Source organism: Gossypium raimondii, chromosome 10, assembly GCF_025698545.1.
Source record: "Gossypium raimondii isolate GPD5lz chromosome 10, ASM2569854v1, whole genome shotgun sequence".
NCBI classification, from domain to species: Eukaryota; Viridiplantae; Streptophyta; class Magnoliopsida; order Malvales; family Malvaceae; genus Gossypium; species Gossypium raimondii.
In genome coordinates, this window is record NC_068574.1 from 37,847,915 (window position 1) to 37,867,876 (window position 19,962).

General features: G+C 33.4%; 1 protein-coding gene across 1 annotated transcript; it reads left to right on the forward strand.

The window, feature by feature from the left end:
* The first annotated feature begins 12,096 nt into the window (after positions 1–12,096).
* On the forward strand, positions 12,097–12,995 carry LOC105778630 (uncharacterized). The gene is made up of 2 exons (XM_052622462.1): positions 12,097–12,383; positions 12,764–12,995. Exons 1-2 carry the CDS (start codon positions 12,238–12,240, stop codon positions 12,993–12,995), a joined length of 378 nt encoding a protein of 125 aa, XP_052478422.1. The 5' UTR covers positions 12,097–12,237.
* The last annotated feature ends 6,967 nt before the right edge of the window (positions 12,996–19,962 follow it).

Below are 19,962 nucleotides of genomic sequence, written 5' to 3' on the forward strand. Positions count from 1 at the left end.
TATACAAAATATAATAAATAGTTCAAAGTTAATGTAAAAATTAATTATTGTACTAACAAATTTATCTGACTTTATATATTCAAATTTTATTGAATAATTTTTTATAATATTTAAAATATAATAATAAAATAACTTTTAATATTAATTTAGTAATAGAATGATATTTTATAGTTTTAATCTTTAATTTTAAGTTTTATATTAACTATAACATGTTTTAAGTAAAATTTAATTTAATTTAATTTATAGCGTTTCAATTTAAACTATAGTGAAAATTTAATATTTTGGTAGGAAAAAGAAAAAAAAAATACGTTCTCACTAATCTTGGCTAACTTCGCAATATCATTCTGGATCAGCTACGTGAAGAACATGCAGGCTTGCTAGAGCATCTGCGATAGTAATTAAATATATGTGACAAGTAACATATAAATTTAATGTAAAAAAGAATGGAATAGTAACATAAATTTTGATAATATATATGTTTTATAATTATAAATCACAATTGTAAAGTTTAAAAAGATATATATATATATATATATATTACATGATAATATATATACATTTAAATTAAAGTTAGAATTTTATCTAAATACATCAATTTTGTATATTCTTGCTCATGCAATGCATATGTCAAACCACAAAAATACAAAAGTTGCCTCAATTAGGATTATTTATTATATGCAACATTTGGCGCTTCAATAACTGCTAATGGGAGAAGTAAGTATTAGTAAATATCAAATAATTATATCCAACAACAAATAACATTAACAAAAGCTAAACATGTCAAATCATAATGAAAATTGATTACTTTTTACGATGGAAGCAAAACACATCAAATATTACTAACATCTCATTTTTACCATGATTTTTACTTGACGAAAATATCAGTCTGTATCTATTTATAATATATAATATTAGTTTTAATCAATATATATATTACACTAATTAAATGATAATTAATCTGAAGTAATAATTATAATTTAATATAAATACAAAGTCTAATTCAATAGCTAATTGGTTGGGAGCAACATCGTAGAATTTCAACACCTCGTCTGCAAATGAATGAAGACGAAGAGTGAAATCCCCTTTCCACACGTGTAAAGGGTTCAAGATACCAGATTGCCCCAAATCTTCATCCCAAATGGCGTTCGAACGCTCTGGTCCCTTAGAACGAAATAAGTGGTACTTAAGATAGGGGAGCAAAATCCCCTTACAACGGAACAAATCTTGGAACAAATCTAGGTATATAGAAAACGTCTTTCAAAATAATCTTCCTAAAATTATCAAAATAAATATGTACATCTCCTACTACTTCAGCTGCCACACTTGTCCCATTTCGGTCTACAAGATAGACTATTATCTCTAAGATATTTGTGTCCTTGAACCCCTGTAGAGAAACACACTTAGTGGCTCTAAAAACAATGACCCAATGGTCTATCGAATTTTTCAGTAAGCAAATTTCAATCATAAAGAGTTCCATGCCTTTGCCTTTAGTGGCTAGGCAACCCTTCCACTCTTTGTAATTGTGATAAGTCTTTAAGCTTCTTGGTTCTCTTCCTTCCCACTTTAGGTGGCCCAGATGACTTAGCCTTGTTTCTCTTAGCATGTTTTCACTTCCCTTTAGAGGAAGAAGCAACTGCTAAGTTTGTTTCTTCTTTTCAGGCCGGTTGACTTCCATTCAACATCAACTCATAGAATTGTAATTCATTCATGAGTTTTGTAAGCATTAGATTTTTGTTCCCAATGTTATATGTGCTGGCCCTAAAGCTTGCAAAATCCTTGGAAAAGCTTTTGAACACCATCTCTATTTGTGTGTTCTAGTCTAGATTGACCTCATTATTTGTAACCTTGGCAAAGTAACCCATAAGAATAACCATATTGTCTATGATCGGAGTACCAGGTTTTTGTTGGGCATCCATCAAACTAGTTATAGTTTAGTGTTGAGCCAAGACAACTTGGCCTCCGAACATGTCTTCTAGTTTGTCTAGAATTGCTTTTAGGGGGCGATTAGGGGACAATATCAAGTGTGAAACTAATTTTTATGCTCGAACCATTTTCATGCTCCTTTTTCTTGAAACCAAATCGTCTTTAAGCCTTAGAACGTTACAAGACGAAAAGTCCTATGTGACCTTGATAGGTCAATTTATGGATGATTGACATGTTATTTGTATGAGAAATGATTGCTTCATGTTCTTTTGATATAAATATTATATCTGCAAAGTGAATTTTTTCTCTCGGATCCCCCAGATTTGGGATGTGACACTCCAACTATTTATATGTTGGATATGGTGCCCTAAGTGTAATATTTTCGTCAATATACACTTGTAATTTTTTGAATAAATTGGTTAATAAAACAATTTCATTGATTACATTAATATACTTTGTATAATTTTCCTTACATGGTTTTTGTATGCAAAACAAAATGGAAGTACATGTTGCTCATTGGTTGTCTAAATGTTTAATAAATACTAAGCGATATTACGTGGTCAGATCATAGTACGAAAAGACAACTTGTAATTATTAGATAAACCTACACATGTCTTGAGTTTAATCGAAAATGAGCAAACCGATTAAAATTTTAATATGTCGTCTATCAAGTCCAATTGAGGAGATGTCTTATCTTGGGAATTTAAGTGGATGACTCCTAGAAAATAGAGACATAGATGTGACTAACTCGACAAACAGTACATCAAACAAGACCCAAATAGAATAGATCTTGAATCCATTCATAGATTTATTCACTTGTGACATTCATAGTGTGGCACACCTAAATATTGAGTGGATGCGGACTATGTATGCATGACTCATACACATAGATGTAAGTAAAATTTTAGTTCAAATAGATAAGTAACCGAAATTTGGTACGTTGTGTGCACGACTTCTGTAGTATGTAACGTCATTCACAATAGTATAATTCATAGCCCAAAACATATATAAATGATATCCTCTCATTGGCATTACACGGTTGATGAAAAGTACACGTGGTGACGATTTGTCCGTCTTTGTGATGGATGAATTTATCACTATTTGATAGTGATTGACTTTTCATAAAGAACGATGTAATGGTTACCATGAGATAAAATAGGATCATATTGGGAGAAGGGATATTAACACAAAGAGATCAAGCATATCCTATGAGGGTAACACACTCAAGACGCGGTCATTGGATAAGCACTGAATAGTTGCTTTTGTAATGGTATGTCGTTGGGGAGAGCTCAGTCACGATACTATAGTGGAATGACTTCGTGACTGAATGAATTTATAATTAATAAGTGAAAAGCTGGAACTTAATTTTAAATCATTTGAGCCTCAACTACATATGTCCAATCGGGCCCTCCGCTAGCTCGTTCAAACCAAAAATGATTTGCATATTTGAATAAAAATGAACGGAATGAATAGGAAAAGGGAAATGTGAAACATTAAGGAATGATTATGGTTTTCTCCGAAATGGAGAAATGGAATAATTTGGAAATGAATGTAGGTTTCCAAAAATGAAAATGAAATGGAAATGATCCATTCGTAATCCTATATGGATTACTTAAAAAATATAGGAAGAATGAATTTATGTTTTTGGACTGTTTTGAAGCCCGAAAATGAAAATAAATTATTCAGTCATAGTGAACATGTAGAGTTGTAAAATATTAAACATATTTTCTCGAAATTTTACCAAGGGCAAAATTATTAAAATTTTACCAGGGGTAAAATCGTCAAAATTTTGTTGAGGGGTAAAATAAGGATGAGAAAATTGTTTTATGTAAAAATATTAAAGTTTATTTTGGGAAATAGAAAAACTAAATCGGATTGGATCACATTACAGAGTATTGGGTCAAAAAGTCCCAATAAGTACTCATAATTGGACTTGAAAGAGGCCCAAAAACCCCTTACGGACATGAATGGGTGACAACCCTAGTAAGAATACTGGGCGTGTTGTCCACCTTAGTCCTATTCTAAGTAGAATGTTGCTTTTCTCTTTGAAATAAACCAATACAACTCAAGAAGGGTTGTACTTTCTCTTCCTATAAATAGATGGCACCGGTAGAGCAATTAACACAACTTTGAGAGGTTGTTATTCTGCTAAAAAATAGAGAGAATTTATTCTAAACTATTACATATATTTTTTCAAAATAACAATTTTACTGATTTATATTAAGAAGAGAATTTTCATTTTCACCCCAAAAGGAGAGAAAACTTTTTTCTAGTTCTGTGTTTCGATTCATTTGGTTCGAGCCCACACTCGAAGAAGTTCATGGTATGAGAATAGCTGAAAAGGTCCTTTGGTTGAAAAGCTAGGAACAACAAACTTTCGTTAAGCCAAAAAGACAGGTATGAATTCAATTAAGGTTTATTGCTATAAATATCACAAACCAAGTCGATTTTCAAAATTTTAATTTTTATTGTACAAGAAAATCATTTTCAAACAGGGATTTTTTAAATAATTGGTATCAGAGCCTAGTTTTTATATGTTTATAGTGTAAACTGTAACCCTTCAAACTGGGCCTAGACATTATGGCCCAATCAAAGTGATCACATGGGCCATGGAAATAGCTAAAACGCGAGTTGAAATAAATAGATTTAATTTTTAAAATGCGTATTTAATATTTCTTTAGAATTCGTTTGTTTAAAAAATAATCTTGAGAAGTAATCTTGTTTATTATTTGAATGATGTTATAATTATTTTAAAAATTTAGATTCGATAAAACAAGTTTGCAAAAAACAAATTTTATTAAGAAAACATCAAAACAGTTTATCCATATTAAAAACCATGCAAAAAGTCCAATCATTCATAGTTTTTAAATTTAAACATCCATGGCACAGTTCAATGATAAAACACAAATTCAAGTTCCAAAATAAAATTTAAAAGTCCACAAAAGACCCAAAATAATAAAATAGTCCATGGCCATAAAAATCGTCTATTTTCGAGAGCCTCTCCGATGTCTAATTCCGAGTCCTAGCCATGAGGATTATCTAAAACATATAAGTAACATGGGTGAGCTTTTAAAGGCTCAGTGTGAGATCACCACATAATAGACATATATTTGCATACACATAAACTCATTTATCAAACATGACATAATCATACATCATCAAAATTATGGAATTTATCACTGATATTTATGCATGAACATATCGATGCACATTCAAAATTGATGCACGTTTTATAAAAAATCCTACCCATCTCCGCTACACACTAATATTGAGTTCCCCAAAACTCATCCATCCAAACACCGTTTGTGGACATGTCACCACTGATTTGCAAATAACTGCTACTGATAACACTGATGTGGACAAGCCACCACTAATTTGCAAATTTGCTGCCACTGCTTCCACCTTTCACTACACCAAAACAGGCTTTTAGTGGCGTTTTTAGCGGCGTTTGGATAAAAAATGCCGCTAAAGATCGATCATTAGCGGCGTTTTACAGAAAATACCGCTGATGATAAGCATTAGCGACATTTTTGAGAAAGCACAGCAAAAAACCTAAGCCCAACGATGCCGTTTCCCGAGCTTTCGGGGATTTAGCGGAGTTTCTGAGAAAGCGCCGCAAAAAAACATAAGCCCAACGATGCCGTTTTGTGAGCTTTCGGGGATTTAGTGGCGTCTTTAGGAAAGCGTCGCTAATGCTCAGGGCTTTAGCGGCGTTTTTGAGAAAGCGCCGCTAAAATACCAAAGCCCAACGATGCCATTTTCTAAGCTTTCAGGGATTTAGCGGCGTTTCTAAGAAAGCGCCGCTATTGGTCGGGGCTTTAGCGGCGTTTTTGGGAAAGTGCCACAAAAAACCTAAGCCCAACGACGTCGTTTTCTGAGCTTTCAGGGATTTAGCGACAGTTTTAAGAAAGCGCCGCTAATGCTCGGGGCTTTAGCGGCGTTTTTGGGAAAGTGCCGCAAAAAAACCTAAGCCCAACGATGTTGTTTTCTGAGCTTTCGGGGATTTAGCGGCGTTTTTAAGAAAGCGTCGCTATTGCTCAGGCTTTAGCGGCGTTTTTGGGAAAGCGCCGCAAAAAAACCTAAGCCCAACGACATTTTCGAGCTTTGAGGATTTAGCGGCGTTTTAAGAAAGCATGCAGTTTTAGCGGTGTTTTTGGGAAAGCGCCGCAAAAAAAACCTAAGCCCAACGACGCCGTTTTCTGAGCTTTCGGGGATTTAGCGGCCAAAAATGCTGGGGGCTTTGGCGGTGTTTTTGGAAAAGCGCCACTAAAAATATTTTATCTTAATTGGTTTATTCATATTAAATAAAATTCAATTTATTTCTAATTGAATATTTAAAATCTTTAGAAAAAAATAATGACACATAGATATAATTTGAAAGAAAACACATGGAAAAATTAAAATACTATTATTTAAAATAATTGTAAAAGAGATAATAATAAATTTGTTTAGGATTTTTGGTTTAGGGTATATGATTTATTTAAGATTTAAGGCCGATTTAGGAGTTCATATTTTAAGGTTTGGGGAGTATGGGTTTAGGGATTATGGATTAGGGATTGGGATTTAAGGTTTAGGGGTTAGAGAGTTAGGGGTTTAAGGGTTAGACGTGCTAGGGGTTAAAAGTTAGGGATTTAGGGGTTGAGTTAGGGTTTTGGGTTTAGATTAATTATTTTTTAATTTATATTTTAAATATGTTCTTATATAATTGTAAAAGAGATAATAATAAATTTGTTTAGGGTTTTTAGTTTAGGGTATATGATTAATTTTAGATTTAAGGCCGGTTTAGGAGTTCATATTTTAAAGTTTAGAGAATATGGATTTAGGGATTATGAATTAGGGATTATGGTTTAAGGGTTGGGATTTAAGGTTTAGGGATTAGGGGTTTAGGGATTAGGGGTTTAGGGGTTAGATGTTAGGGGTTAAGAGTTAAGGATTTAAGGTTTAGGGATTTAGGGGTCGAGTTAAGGTTTTGAGTTTAGATTAATTATTTTTTTAATTTATATTTTAAATATGTTATATAATTGTAAAATAGATAATAATAAATCAAATATATTGAAATTATGAGTATAGTTTAAATTATTTAAGAGATATATAATAGATAGACTTTATATGTATTGAATGGTTAATTTAGGCGTTTAAGGTTAAGGTTTACTTGAGATTTGTTAAATGATAAAATTTTATACAATTAATTAATGCTTTTATATATATTTAAAAATTTTAATCTAAACCATTTGATATATTTAAATATTAGTTTAAATAGAATTAATAAATAAGTTAAAAAAGTAATAGATTGATATGGATATTTATGTATAATTATTTATTTTGGAGAGGACCAAATTATAAGAAAAAATACAAAATAAAAATAAAATGAAATAAAATGATATGGATATATAGGTAATTATTTAATTTAGATAATTCTAACTTAATAATTAATTACAAGCATTTTATCATTTGTTTTCTTATTAAAATATACAATATTTATTTTGAGAGTACTTGTTTTTTTATTTTATAAAAATCAATTTATAAAAAAATAAAAAAATTTTAGCATAGCAAAAAAGCGTCATTTTGTTCAAAATGAAATAATATTTTGCGGCGTTTTTATCAAAAACGCCGCAAATAATAAATCAATTAATAAAAACCAAAATACCAAAACGGTGTCATTTTATTCAAAATAAAAAATTTTTTGTGGCGTTTTTATGAAAAACGCCTCAAAAGATAAGCAATAGTGGCGACGCCGCAAAAAATAAATCAATTTATAAAAAAATAAAATAAAAAATTTTTAGCATAGCAAAACGACGTCATTTTGTTCAAAATGAAATATGAATTTAATTTTTAGTGGCGTTTTTATTGGAAACGCCGCAAAAGTTATACAATTAGTGGCGTTTTTTATAAGCGCCGCAAATATTACAATACCAAAACGGCATTGTTTTCTTCCCCAAATCAGATTTGACTTAAAAAACTTAAAACTGAGCGGGGTTTTGTATTACCAAATGCCGCCAACCCCCCAAGTTCTGAAAACAAAATCCTTCACTTCAAAATTTTGTTTTCCCTCACTTCAAATACCGCCGGCGATGCCTCCCCTCAAGCTCCCTTGCCTATCGTCGTTATTTTCTAAGTCCACCATCACTGGCGCCGCTTCCACCTCTCTTTTTGCTCATAATAAGACCAAGGGTTTTCTTCTAAGTTCCCGAAATGATGTTCCTTTTCCTGATTGGTCCAATTTTTGGGAAGAAATCATAGTGAATTATTTTTCTAGGATTCCAAAAATGAAAATGGGTTATATTTCGACCATGGGTTCTTTCCAATTTTGTTTTTTTTCTTTCCCTTTTACCTAATTAGATGAGATCGTAGTAGATGGGTTTTATTTTCTCGATTGCTGATTAGGTGGGGAAGTTTTCTGTTAGGGTTTCTTGTCAAGTTTGAACTGACACAGCTCACTTAAAATTCACTATATGAACTGTAAATTAATTGTATGTATCATTACACGCTCACTTGGTTTTCTATATAACAGGTGGAATCGAGACTGGGTCCATTACCGAGATATATGGTGAGTTCCGCTCAGGAAAGACACAGCTTTGTCACACATTATGTGTAACATGCCAAGTGAGACCTCTTCTCTTCATTCACTGAGTTTTCTTGCAACTCATGTATATGTTGCGCATACTTTTTCTGCCTAACATAACAGTAAGTGCATTTGGCCTGCTTCTAAAATTCTATGATATTTCAGCTTCCATTAGATCAATGAGGTGGTGAAGGAAAATCAATGTTTTTATTTGTTTATTTATAGATTTCAAGAAATGTTCCTTATTTTTGGTTTTACTTGTTTTTTATTTATTTAGAGCAAGCATTACACGTGGATGTGTTGATTTTGTTGGTGGAAGGTTTATGGGAAAGAGAGTTGTTTTCTTGAAGCATTTAACTTTGTGTGTGCTTTTCTAATTTTTCTTAGCCCTTCTTGTTGGGATTCCCCATTTTGTTTCAAATACAAGGTAATAAGCATATCAAATTAGCAAGTCATGCGATTATTTCGAATCATCGTTTATAAATCGAAGCCCATCTTTCAAAATTTTGAAATGTTTATAATTTTTCCCAGACATAAAATCCAAGCAACGACATGGAGGCGAGTACCTATCTGAGTGAAAACTTCAAGCTAGGGTTCATCGGAGCGGGGAAAATGGCGAGAGCATTGCGGAGAGTGGTACAATCGGTGTTTTGCCTCCCAACGTATTTCTGACAATCCACTCAAATCCCGATCGTGGTATCGCCTTCCAATCACTCGGCATCTCTGTTTATAGTCACAACACCGACGTATGGTGCTTTCTTTCCCCATTGTTCTTGTTACATTTGTAGGATCGCCGGCACCCCTACGGCGCAGCGAAAAAAATTAAAATCGGCGACCCTAACCATGGATCCATGTGTGAGGAACGAATCGGGGTGATCAAGGTTACGAATTTACCTAATGTTTATTCAGAGTAGACAGCAACACCTCAACAACAAGTAGTCTGATCTGCTGTCGAACCAAAATCGCAATCTATCGTGATCCCGGTCTCTACGTAATCCACCCAGTTGACTACGAACGGAAGGAATCCCTAAAATAATTTTGAGAGTTATTTTTCTTATGCGGCTGCTAGACTCAAACAAAGAAAAACGTGATTATTTATATCCTTTTATTTTTTTAGGGTTTTTAAGAATTAAATAAATATGATAATATTTTAAAACGAAAATTATAATTACATTAATTATAATATAAGTTCGGTAAACCATATATTTATTTGAATTCTTATGCTAACCAAATTCATGTCCTCACTATATGCACAACAACCTTGTACATAATGTGTTGAAATTTGATTCTTGAATTAAATTAATTCTATAATTAATTTAATTCAAGCGACCCCAAAAACAATACCAAATATGGTATATTCCGTTCATTTCAACTATAGGGTGTGACCCTGTAGGTTCTTGTAACGTTAGCAGTAACACTAGAACGATTCTAATGCTACGAACAATGAGTGGCATCTAGCAATGCATCATTGCTACCTAAGTCACAAGAGATCATGATTCGACATAACCTTTTATGATTAACCTTTATGCAATAATCCTTAAGTCCTTTATCTCGGATTGGACACAAGTCATGGAATAGTCACACTTGCATTGTCCATTCCATGTTCCTTGATCTCTTAAGCAGACTACGATATACAAATAAGTATGACATCTAATATCAACTTATTTGAGCATGGTCATGCATTTCTAGTCTTACTTAATCAAGTGGCCTAAGATATTACTCCCATTATGTAGGAGGGACTTATCCTATATCGACCAACCATATCCCTCTACATAGATTGTGGTATATCCAACATCAGTCTTTATAGAACAACCAGTTACGGTGTACATTTGACTGTATCAAAATATACAACTCACGATATTGGGATTATGATGATCTCAAGTCTGAGGATCATATAAATATTAATCATTATGAGTAATGTCGTGACAATTACATAATAATCCAAGAAACATACTCATAACGGGTCACCCAATATGTTGTTCTCTAACACACATATTCATGTAATGATTCGACATTCCATATCAATGACAACTCTTTATCATCAATCAACTACACGTTAGTCTTAATGCATTATCGTTGTCCTATCCAACAATAATACTTGACTAAGGAACTTTTAAGAATAATCATATTATTCTCGTGACATTATTATAAAAGCAGTTTATTTATATACACGTAAAAGAAACTGAAATAATAATGGTAACGCCTTATATTAATAAACATGATAAATCAAGTATGTTATTACAACCATCTCATGATTGATCTTTGGGCATACTCTAACAACATTTAGTACCGTTTTTATTATGTTGAATTATTAAAGATAAGCCATTTACTCCCAGGTTCAAAGAAATTTAGTTAGTTCTTTTTTACTTTGGTTTAATACTTTTAAAGATTTTTTATAAGAATAAATAAATAGCTTTATATATATCAGTGATGTCAAGGTGAGCACCTAGGCGCTAAGGCGCAGCGCAAATGGCCATTACTGCCTCAGCCACCTCAAGGCGACGTGACATCAATCAGGCTTTCGGGCGCCTTTGTTGTAAAGCCAGGCGCAAAAAAGCCCGCCTCACTAAAGAGCCGTTCCATTCTCCTGTTTATTTTATTTATTTATTTTGGCTTTCAAAAGAAAAACATAATAAAATATAATAAATGACTTTTTTAATTAATTATTGATCTAATTTTATTATATAAAACATAGTTAACTCTTAAAAGTTAAAACTTTTCAAGAGAAGATGAATGAAATTTAGAGCTAGTTTCTGGTGATGATATTTAGTTTCGTTCTTATGGTGTTTTATTTTACGATACATTAAGAAAATTATTACACTTAAAACTATTGAACAATGTTTTGAATTTAGAAATTGAACTATATTAAGATTTATCTTTCTTTTACTAATTAATTAATACTTATTGATTATATGTATTAGTTATATATGCTTTTATATACATTTTACATATATATTTATATTTATATGCTTGTGCCTTAGACGGGTGAGCGCTTTTTTTGTGCTTCAGGCTATATAAAGGTCCTAGCGCTTCAAGTGCGCCTGGCGCCTTTGACAACATTGATATATATATATATATATATATATAAAAGGGGTAAAAAAACAAACAAAGAACCAAGTTGGTTTTGACTATTTGACTTACTTTTATTTTGCTTTTCACCATTTGCATATACATATTTTAGTTCTTTACAAAGTGGAAAACAAATGGCAAAAACATGTGTTCTGTTAGTTTTGTTTGTATGTGGAATTGGAAGGAAGTGAAAAGATTTCACTGAAGACTTAATTAAAGAAAAAAAGAGAATAGAAATAATCATCCTTTAACATTGTTATGCTGTTTAGTTTTAATAATATGGTGTTCTTATTTTTATTTTGTTTCTGATCCAAGTTATGGATATAAGGAAGCAGGTTGTGGATGCTAGTGATGTGATAATTTTTTCTGTGAAACCCCAAGTAGGTAATGCTATTAGCCTGAGTGCTTCCTCTTTCATTGCCTCTACGCACTTCCCTTTTTGTTTTTGAAGTTCTAGAGCTGGCAATACCATTCTTGCAGTAGGTACCTTTTTCTCATGCTTCCTCTTTCATTGCCTCTGTGCGCTTCCCTTTTTTGTTTTTGAAGTTCTAGAGTTGGTGATACCATTCTTGCAGCACGTACTTTTTTTTTCTCAATTATTATAATGAAAGGCTAGAAACTTTATTCTCAATTATTATAATTACTTGATTCTCCTGGCTTACTTTAGCTTTCAAAATTTACAGATGCATGCAGAAGCTGGAAATGGTCAGTATGAAATGGCTTTGGGGTACACTGCTTGTACATATGCTGCTGACAACTTGATTTTCATGCGCGAAGTTGTTAGGACTATTGCAAATAAACATGGCCTGTTGGCAACGTTTGTCCCCAAGTAAGTTGTAACTTTTCTTATTTTGACCAATGTTTTCTACCTCATCTTCTGGTCATGGCCTATAGTTTCTGATATTTTTTGCTTTTGCTTTAGATGAAACTCAAATGGTTCATTAAAATATTTATTTTGTCATGTAGTGGTATTGCAGATGAAGGGTTTATTGAATGTCTACTAGTATACCAATTTATGCTTTATCATTCCAACTGAGTTAGTGAATCTTTCTGATTATATAATAGATATTATGGGAGGCTCGTCTGATAATCATTTGAATTGAGTTAAACTTCATATATTAGTCAATGCTGTGAGGCTTCCATGCATGTTTTGCCCTTAACATTAGAAACTTGGAATACCTAACATTTTAACTATGTTTCTCTGCCCAGGTATGCTTTGGATGACATAGGTTCTGGATCCCATGTGCATCTCAGTTTATGGCAGAATGGACAAAATGTTTTCCAAGCATCTTATGCATCTTCTCAGCATGGAATGTCTAAAGTTGGAGAGGAGTTCATGGCAGGGGTTTTAGATCATCTTCCCTCAATTTTGTCATTCACAGCACCACTTTCAAATAGGTTTATTCTCTACTTCTTGCACACGTGTATTTGCTGCACATGATAATATTCTTGTAATGCATTCATGTATTCTAAAAATACTTTGATTTTATGTTCAACTTTTTTTTGTCTTTAGTTATGATCACGTACAACCTAATACATGGAGTGGAGCATATCAATGTTGGGGCAAAGAAAACAGAGAAGCACATTGTATTTTTTATTACCTTGCAATGTGTATAGTCATAGCCAGGTTAAACTAGTTAATATGTTTCTCATATGTATTATTTATTTTAGTTTTGATTCTAAATTTTATTTTTACTTTAATATTTACGACAACTTGAGTTCTAACTTTTGGATTTTAATTGTGTTATTAATTTATTATTTTAAATTCTAAAACTAAATTCATTAATTTTTATATTTAGTTTTAAAGTTAAAATTTTCATAGAAAATTTTAAATAATATTTTTAATCCTTAAAAGTATATTTAAAGTTCAAATTTAAAAAATAAAACATAATATAATACTTATCATAAAAATAAATATTATTTGATTAAAATAATTTTTTTTAAATGTTATGTTTTTAGTGGCGTTTTTGCGAGAAGCGTCGCTAAAGGCTTGTTCTATAGTGGCGTTTGTGGAAAAAGCGCCGCTAAAGGTCTTGATCTATAGCGGCGATTTTTCCAGGTCTTGAGTTATAGCGGCGTTTGTGGGAAAGGCGCTGCTAAAGGCCTTGATCTATAGCGGCGTTTGTGCAAATGCGCCGCTAAAGGTCCTGATCTATAGCGGCGTTTGTGGGAAAAGCGTCGCTAAAGGTCATGATCTATAGCGGCATTTATTTCTAAAAACGCCTCAAAAGTTTACGGCGTTGACAACAGTGGCATTTTTTGCGACGCTTTCAAAAACGCCACAAATACTTTTAGCGGCGCTTTTTAAAGGCATAAAAAAACGCCGCTAAAAACCTGTTTTGGTGTAGTGTTTCACATAATCCCACCCCATGCATGTGATATGGCGATTTCACATATTACATATATAGATCACTTTATACACTTATGCATGTAAATATGCTCTCATAATCACTTATCACATAATATTCACTTTTAACATGAATAACATGCTTTATCACATTAGATCATAGATCATGATTTATTACACAAATATACACATATATCGCATATATTTAAACCATCACATATAACACATGAGTCATACATCACATATCATGAGCATGAGATCTACACATATAACACAATCACAATCATAAGCATATCATTTGTCATGTATTTCATAGATCCACTTGGTTAGAAGACTTACTTGGTATCTGTAATACCCGATTTTGGCCCGGGTAAAAGGCCCAAATTAAAATGGGCCTATGAGGCCCAAAACCCGAATACAGTTACCCAAAACAGATGAAAAACCCTAGGGTTTCTAAGCTTCAGCCGCCGCAACTCCAATCGTCCACACAGGTCAAATCTCTACGCAATCTTCACCTGCATGAGAAGGAAATAAACAAAAATAGAAAGAAAATCGAAAGATTGAGAATCAAATCCAATAGATTTACTTTCTATGTTGTTATTTTGTTATAAAAGGCCATTAAGAATATTGTAAAAGGGGGATTTTCGAAATCAATAAAAATACGATTATATTCACAGCAAAACAGAGTATACAAGCAGAGAATAAAAATCACAAACAGAAATTCAGAAAAAAAAAGAGAGAAAGGAAAATAGATTAAAAGGTAGTAATTTATTTCCTTCGTTTCCTCTTTTCTTCGATTTGATTTATTGTAATACAAAAAGTAAAGGGAAAGTAGGGGAAATACCTGGCGACGCCTTCAATCTACGCAAAAGGAGCCAATAAGCCCTTTGGGGTGCGACTCTGACCACCTTCCACGGTGGGATCGCGGTAGAGGCGCGGCGGCGTAGAAGCTAGGGTTGAAACCCTAGCAGAGTAATCAAGTTTTTTATTTTTCCTCTGCTGCTAATGATTTTTTTTGGGAAAAAATGATTTAAATAGTGGTACTAAACGGTGCCGTTTTAGGCGCAGTCCTCAGTGTTGAAAACGGCGTCGTTTTGCCGTGGATCGACCCGAGTCCGACTCGACCCGACCTAGGATCCGAGTGTTTTTGAGCGGAGGGGTAAATTGCGCTTTTAGCCCCTCCGCCTTTTAATGTTTTTGTAATTAAGTTTTTTTTTATTTTTTTAATTTACCCTTTTATTTATTTTTATTTCAATTTGGTCTAATTTGAACGGCGTCGTTTAAAAGAGAAGGAACAATTTCCTTTCCAGCCCCTCTGCATTTTTTGCGCGTTCAGTATGGTCCTTGAGACTTCAATTATTTGCGAATTTGCCCTATTTTTTATCACATTTTAAAATTAGTCATTTTAGAATTAATTGATTTCAAAATATTTTCTTTTTTCTTTTTCTTTTTAAGTTTATACATGTAATTATTATTTTTATGATTTATATATTTATTACCTTATATATATATGTACGTATATATATATTATACCTTCTATACATATTTTATAATTTCTATATATATATATATATATGAAATCATTATCTTTATGATCTATATATTTATTAACTTATATATATGTACATATATATTATACTTTCATCCATATTTTATAATTTCTATATATATATTTTTCTTTATTCTCATGAATGTATTATATATATAAATATATTTTTATATAAATTTTATATTTTTCCATAATTTCAATGTATATATTTGTACTTTCTTTTCTTTATTTTTTATATGTTTGTTGATTTATGTTTTCATATTTTTTATTTTGCTTATTTATTTGATACTTTGCATGACATTTTTCTATTTATTTGTTTATCTTATTTCTATACAATTGTCGTATTTATTATTGTTATTTGCTATTGCGACATTTATACACGCATTCAATATAACATTACATCATTTTTTTTCTCCATTTCAAACTTTTCAAAATTAAGATAATGCTTGTATTTAGGATTTTCAAGGAAATTGAGTCCTAACGTATTGGGTTCCGATTTTCTTCGTTAAATCTAACAATCGAGCATTTCTCTTTAATCAAAAAATAAGAACTCATTTTTGGGAATTCAACATGTTGTGTCCTAACGTATTGGATGTGACGCATTGATTTCTCGAAATGAAATTTTTTCTAAAAAATAAGAAAGGAAATATTCCGAGTTTGGACTTTTGGAGGAATTGTGCCCTAACGTATTGTGCCGCGATTTCTTAAATCTTGAATAAATGGATATTCTTTTAAATTTTTATTACAAGAGTATTCTGGCCTAATTCATTTTTGAGGAAATTAGAATGTCGTGCCCTAACGCATTGGGTGTGGCATTTTCTTTCTCTGAAATGATAAGGGTCTTAATACATAATGTTTAAAGTTTTTGCTAAGGATTATATTTTTCAAATTTTCGACATTAAGACATTAGTTAATTAACTAGGTACCAATTTTTTGGGTGTTATGAGGGTGCTAATCCTTCCTCATACATAACCGACTCCCGGACTCGTTTTTCTAAAATTCGTAGACCAAAGTCATTTTTAGGTGATCCAATCACACCTCGATAAAAGATTGGTGGCGACTCCCAATTTTCATTTTTTAAAGTTGACAATCTAAATTTTTTGTTTTTCAAAAAAAATGGTTTCGACAGCTTGGCGACTCCGCTGGGGACATTTTTTTTCAAAAAAAGAGAGTCGAGCCACAAAGTTGATTAATTTTTGTATTATGGTCGAGAAAAATGTTTTTTAAAACTCATGACATCCTTTCGCATTTATTATCTTATTACTTAAATATTGTTTGCATTATACATTTCATGAGTTGAACAATTTTACCCTTTTAAGTGGGAGTGAGAAGCTACGCCTTCGTGAGGTTTTCACCTCCGTGTAGGGTAGTGGATTGCTTCCTGGATACATCCGTACCTATGTCTTCGTGAGATTTTCATCTCCGTGTAGCCATAGGGAAATGTATTCCCCTGAACCGAACTCGATCTATATGAGCCTATAATGGGTGAGGATTGAGGAATCTGCTGGTTCGGGTACCTTTACCCTAGAAGCCGAACTTCATATAATGAACGTTAGGAATCCACCCTAGGTAGAACTATACTAAACCCTAGTAGATATCCAATTAGGGATTTTTACTATTTCTTGATTATATCTTATGTTTCTATGTGATACTGACTTTTGGTGTTTTATTTGCATGACATGGCATTTCATTTCATCGTAAAAGGCATCAGTCCATATTCAGTTGCTAGATAGAAGGCTTATCATGGAAAGAGGGTTTCTTGATAAAGTGGAGGACAATGCGGTTGTCCGAACTTGGTCTGAAACAAAGCAGCAAGAAAAGGGTGATAGTTTGGCTAACGAGCATATATCAGAGTTATGGGACTTTACGCATATCAGTGTAACTCAAAACAATTTGCAGGAATTAAAGGAAATCTGGGGTCAGTGGAGTGATGAGGTTAGACAGTTATTTTATAATAATTATGGGGATTTGCCTTATTTGCTTGATGTAAAGGTAGACAAGCATTTGTTTCAAGCCCTTGCCCAGTTCTGGAATCCTGCTTACAGCTATTTTACGTTTGGGAAGGTCGATTTGGTGTCTACGATAGAGGAATATATGGCTTTACTCCGATGTTCAAAGTTTCAAGTGGACAGAGTCTATTCGAGAGTGGTAAATGTACCAACCTTTTCAAAGAAGTTGATGAGTGTAACAGGAATGAGTGAGCAGTGGGTTGTCGCACGAATTAAGCAAAAAGGTGCGTCTCTTGGAGAAGCTTGAAAGATGCAATTCTCACACACCCAGATGTAATGAAAAGGTTAGATGTTTTTGCTTTAAGTATATACAGTTTGGTTGTCTTCCCTAAAGCCTTGGGGTATGTGGATGAAGCAGTCACTGATTTATTCGACCGGCTCGATAAGAAGGTTACACTGATTCCAGCAATTTTGGCAGAAACTTTCAGGTCATTGAGTGCATGCTGGAAGACGGGCGAAGGTACATTTATTGGATGTGCACAGCTTCTACTCGCATGGTTTCACAGTCACTTTTGGAAGGTGGATAAAGTTTCGTATCGGGTTTTCTCTGAAAATTATTCACCACTAAAGGAGATAGTCGCTACGCCAAGGAGAGACGACATTTCGAAGGAGAAGTGGATGGCAATTCTTCAAAATCTTCGAGAGGAGGACGTTGAGTGGAGAGCTCCTTGGTTACTTCCAGATGAGATCCTGTATAGGTGTGGTAGTTTTGATTGGGTTCCTTTGCTAGGGGTTTGGGGAGCTGCTGGATATGCCCCATTATTGGTGCTAAGGCAATATAGGTCAAGGCAATTTATACCTGCAACCCAAGGGATAGCTGAATGTGAATTTTCGTACAAGGACGATGGTTATAGAAAGAAGATTCAAGAGATGGCTAGTGCGTGGAAACAAACTCGCCGGATGAAGAGGCTAGCTGTGGGTCCAATGACAACTCCTGAGTATCATGAATGGTGGGCTAGGAGGATTAATGATAATACACCTAAGTTAAATCAGGAAGACAGCCAGTCAATAGAAGAGCATTTGCGAGTCATTCCTTCTGAGTTGGAAATCATAAGGCAAGATTTTGAGAGTAGAAATGCGGATTTGGAGAAAAAGATAGAGCAAATGGAGGCAGAAAAGACGAACTTAAGATTGGATATAGACGTTCAGAAGCTTGAAAATGAGAAGTTAAAGAAAGAGAAAAACAAGGCTGAGGAAGAGCTGGGTAGTCTGAAGACGAATTATAAAAAAATACGTTTGTCAATGAGAACTGCTGCGCTGGGAAAGACTTCAGAACAATGGCGAGCAGAAATCCAAGAAGAAAAGGACAAAGCCGATAGATAAGAACAGACATGTCAGGAGATGCAGAGACAAAATGAAGTTTTAGAAAAGAGTTTGTCAGAAAGCCAAAGGGAAAAAGGCGAGCTAAAGGATAGGGTGGTTGTGTTGGAAGGATGTCTTCGTCAATATCGAAATCGAAATTTGGGAAAAGAGTTGAAAGCTAGCTTGAGCAAGATTGAAGAAATGAAGAAAAGAATCGAAGAGCTAGAAACGGAGCTGCAAAATTGTGAGATCCAGATCAAGCACTTGAAAGGAAACGAGAGTCGTAATAATAAACAGCTTCATCATTTTCAGAGTCAAGTTAGAAGCAGAGATCATCTTATAGAGGAAGCTGTGGTCCAGATTCGAGAAGTAGCTGATCATATACAGACTTTAGCAGTACAAGCTGACACACTGAGTGTGAAGTATGAATTAGAATCGGATCGGGGACAAGAATTAGCTTTGTTAAGAAAGATTAGAGTTCTGGGTACTAGGGCAAAGTCTTATTTGTAATTCACTTTATGTAAAGGAATTTAATTTCTAGTAAAGTTTTCTTATATGGAATTGAATCAAAATTGATGCCTTTCTGCATTCATTTCATGCATTGCATTGTTTCATATGCATTAAGAAATACATCAAGGGATTCTAATTAATTTAAATCACTCCTCAGTTAATCTGGAAACCAACCAGCCTACCAAACACCACTACAGTACTCGATCAAAAACTAAGGATATGGATCAAAGGATGGAAAGACTAGAACAATCCCAAAAGGAAATGCAGGAGCAGCTTCAAAAGCAAATGAATGAGCAAAGAAAAGATGATAGACAAAATGATGGAATCTCAAGGAGTATGATGGCTCGATTAACTCAATGGTTCAACAAAGGAACTGATAAAGGAAAAGGCTCTGTGCTCAATATTGAAGAAGGAGACAATGAGGGACCTGTCTATCCTCCGGACTTTACCCCACAACAAGTTGAGATATACCCGCGTAGGTCCTCTATTACCATTAATCCTCCGGGCGACGCTGCAACGCCAATGAATCTTCAGGCAAGATCAGGCTCTAACCCCGGAGCCAACCTTGTTAATCCTGCTATCCCTGACTTCGATGAAACGGCTGGAAAGGAGAAAATGAATGGTGAATTGTCAAAACAGCTCGAAGAAAAGTATAAATGGTTGGAAGAAAAATTTAGAGCAATGAAAAATA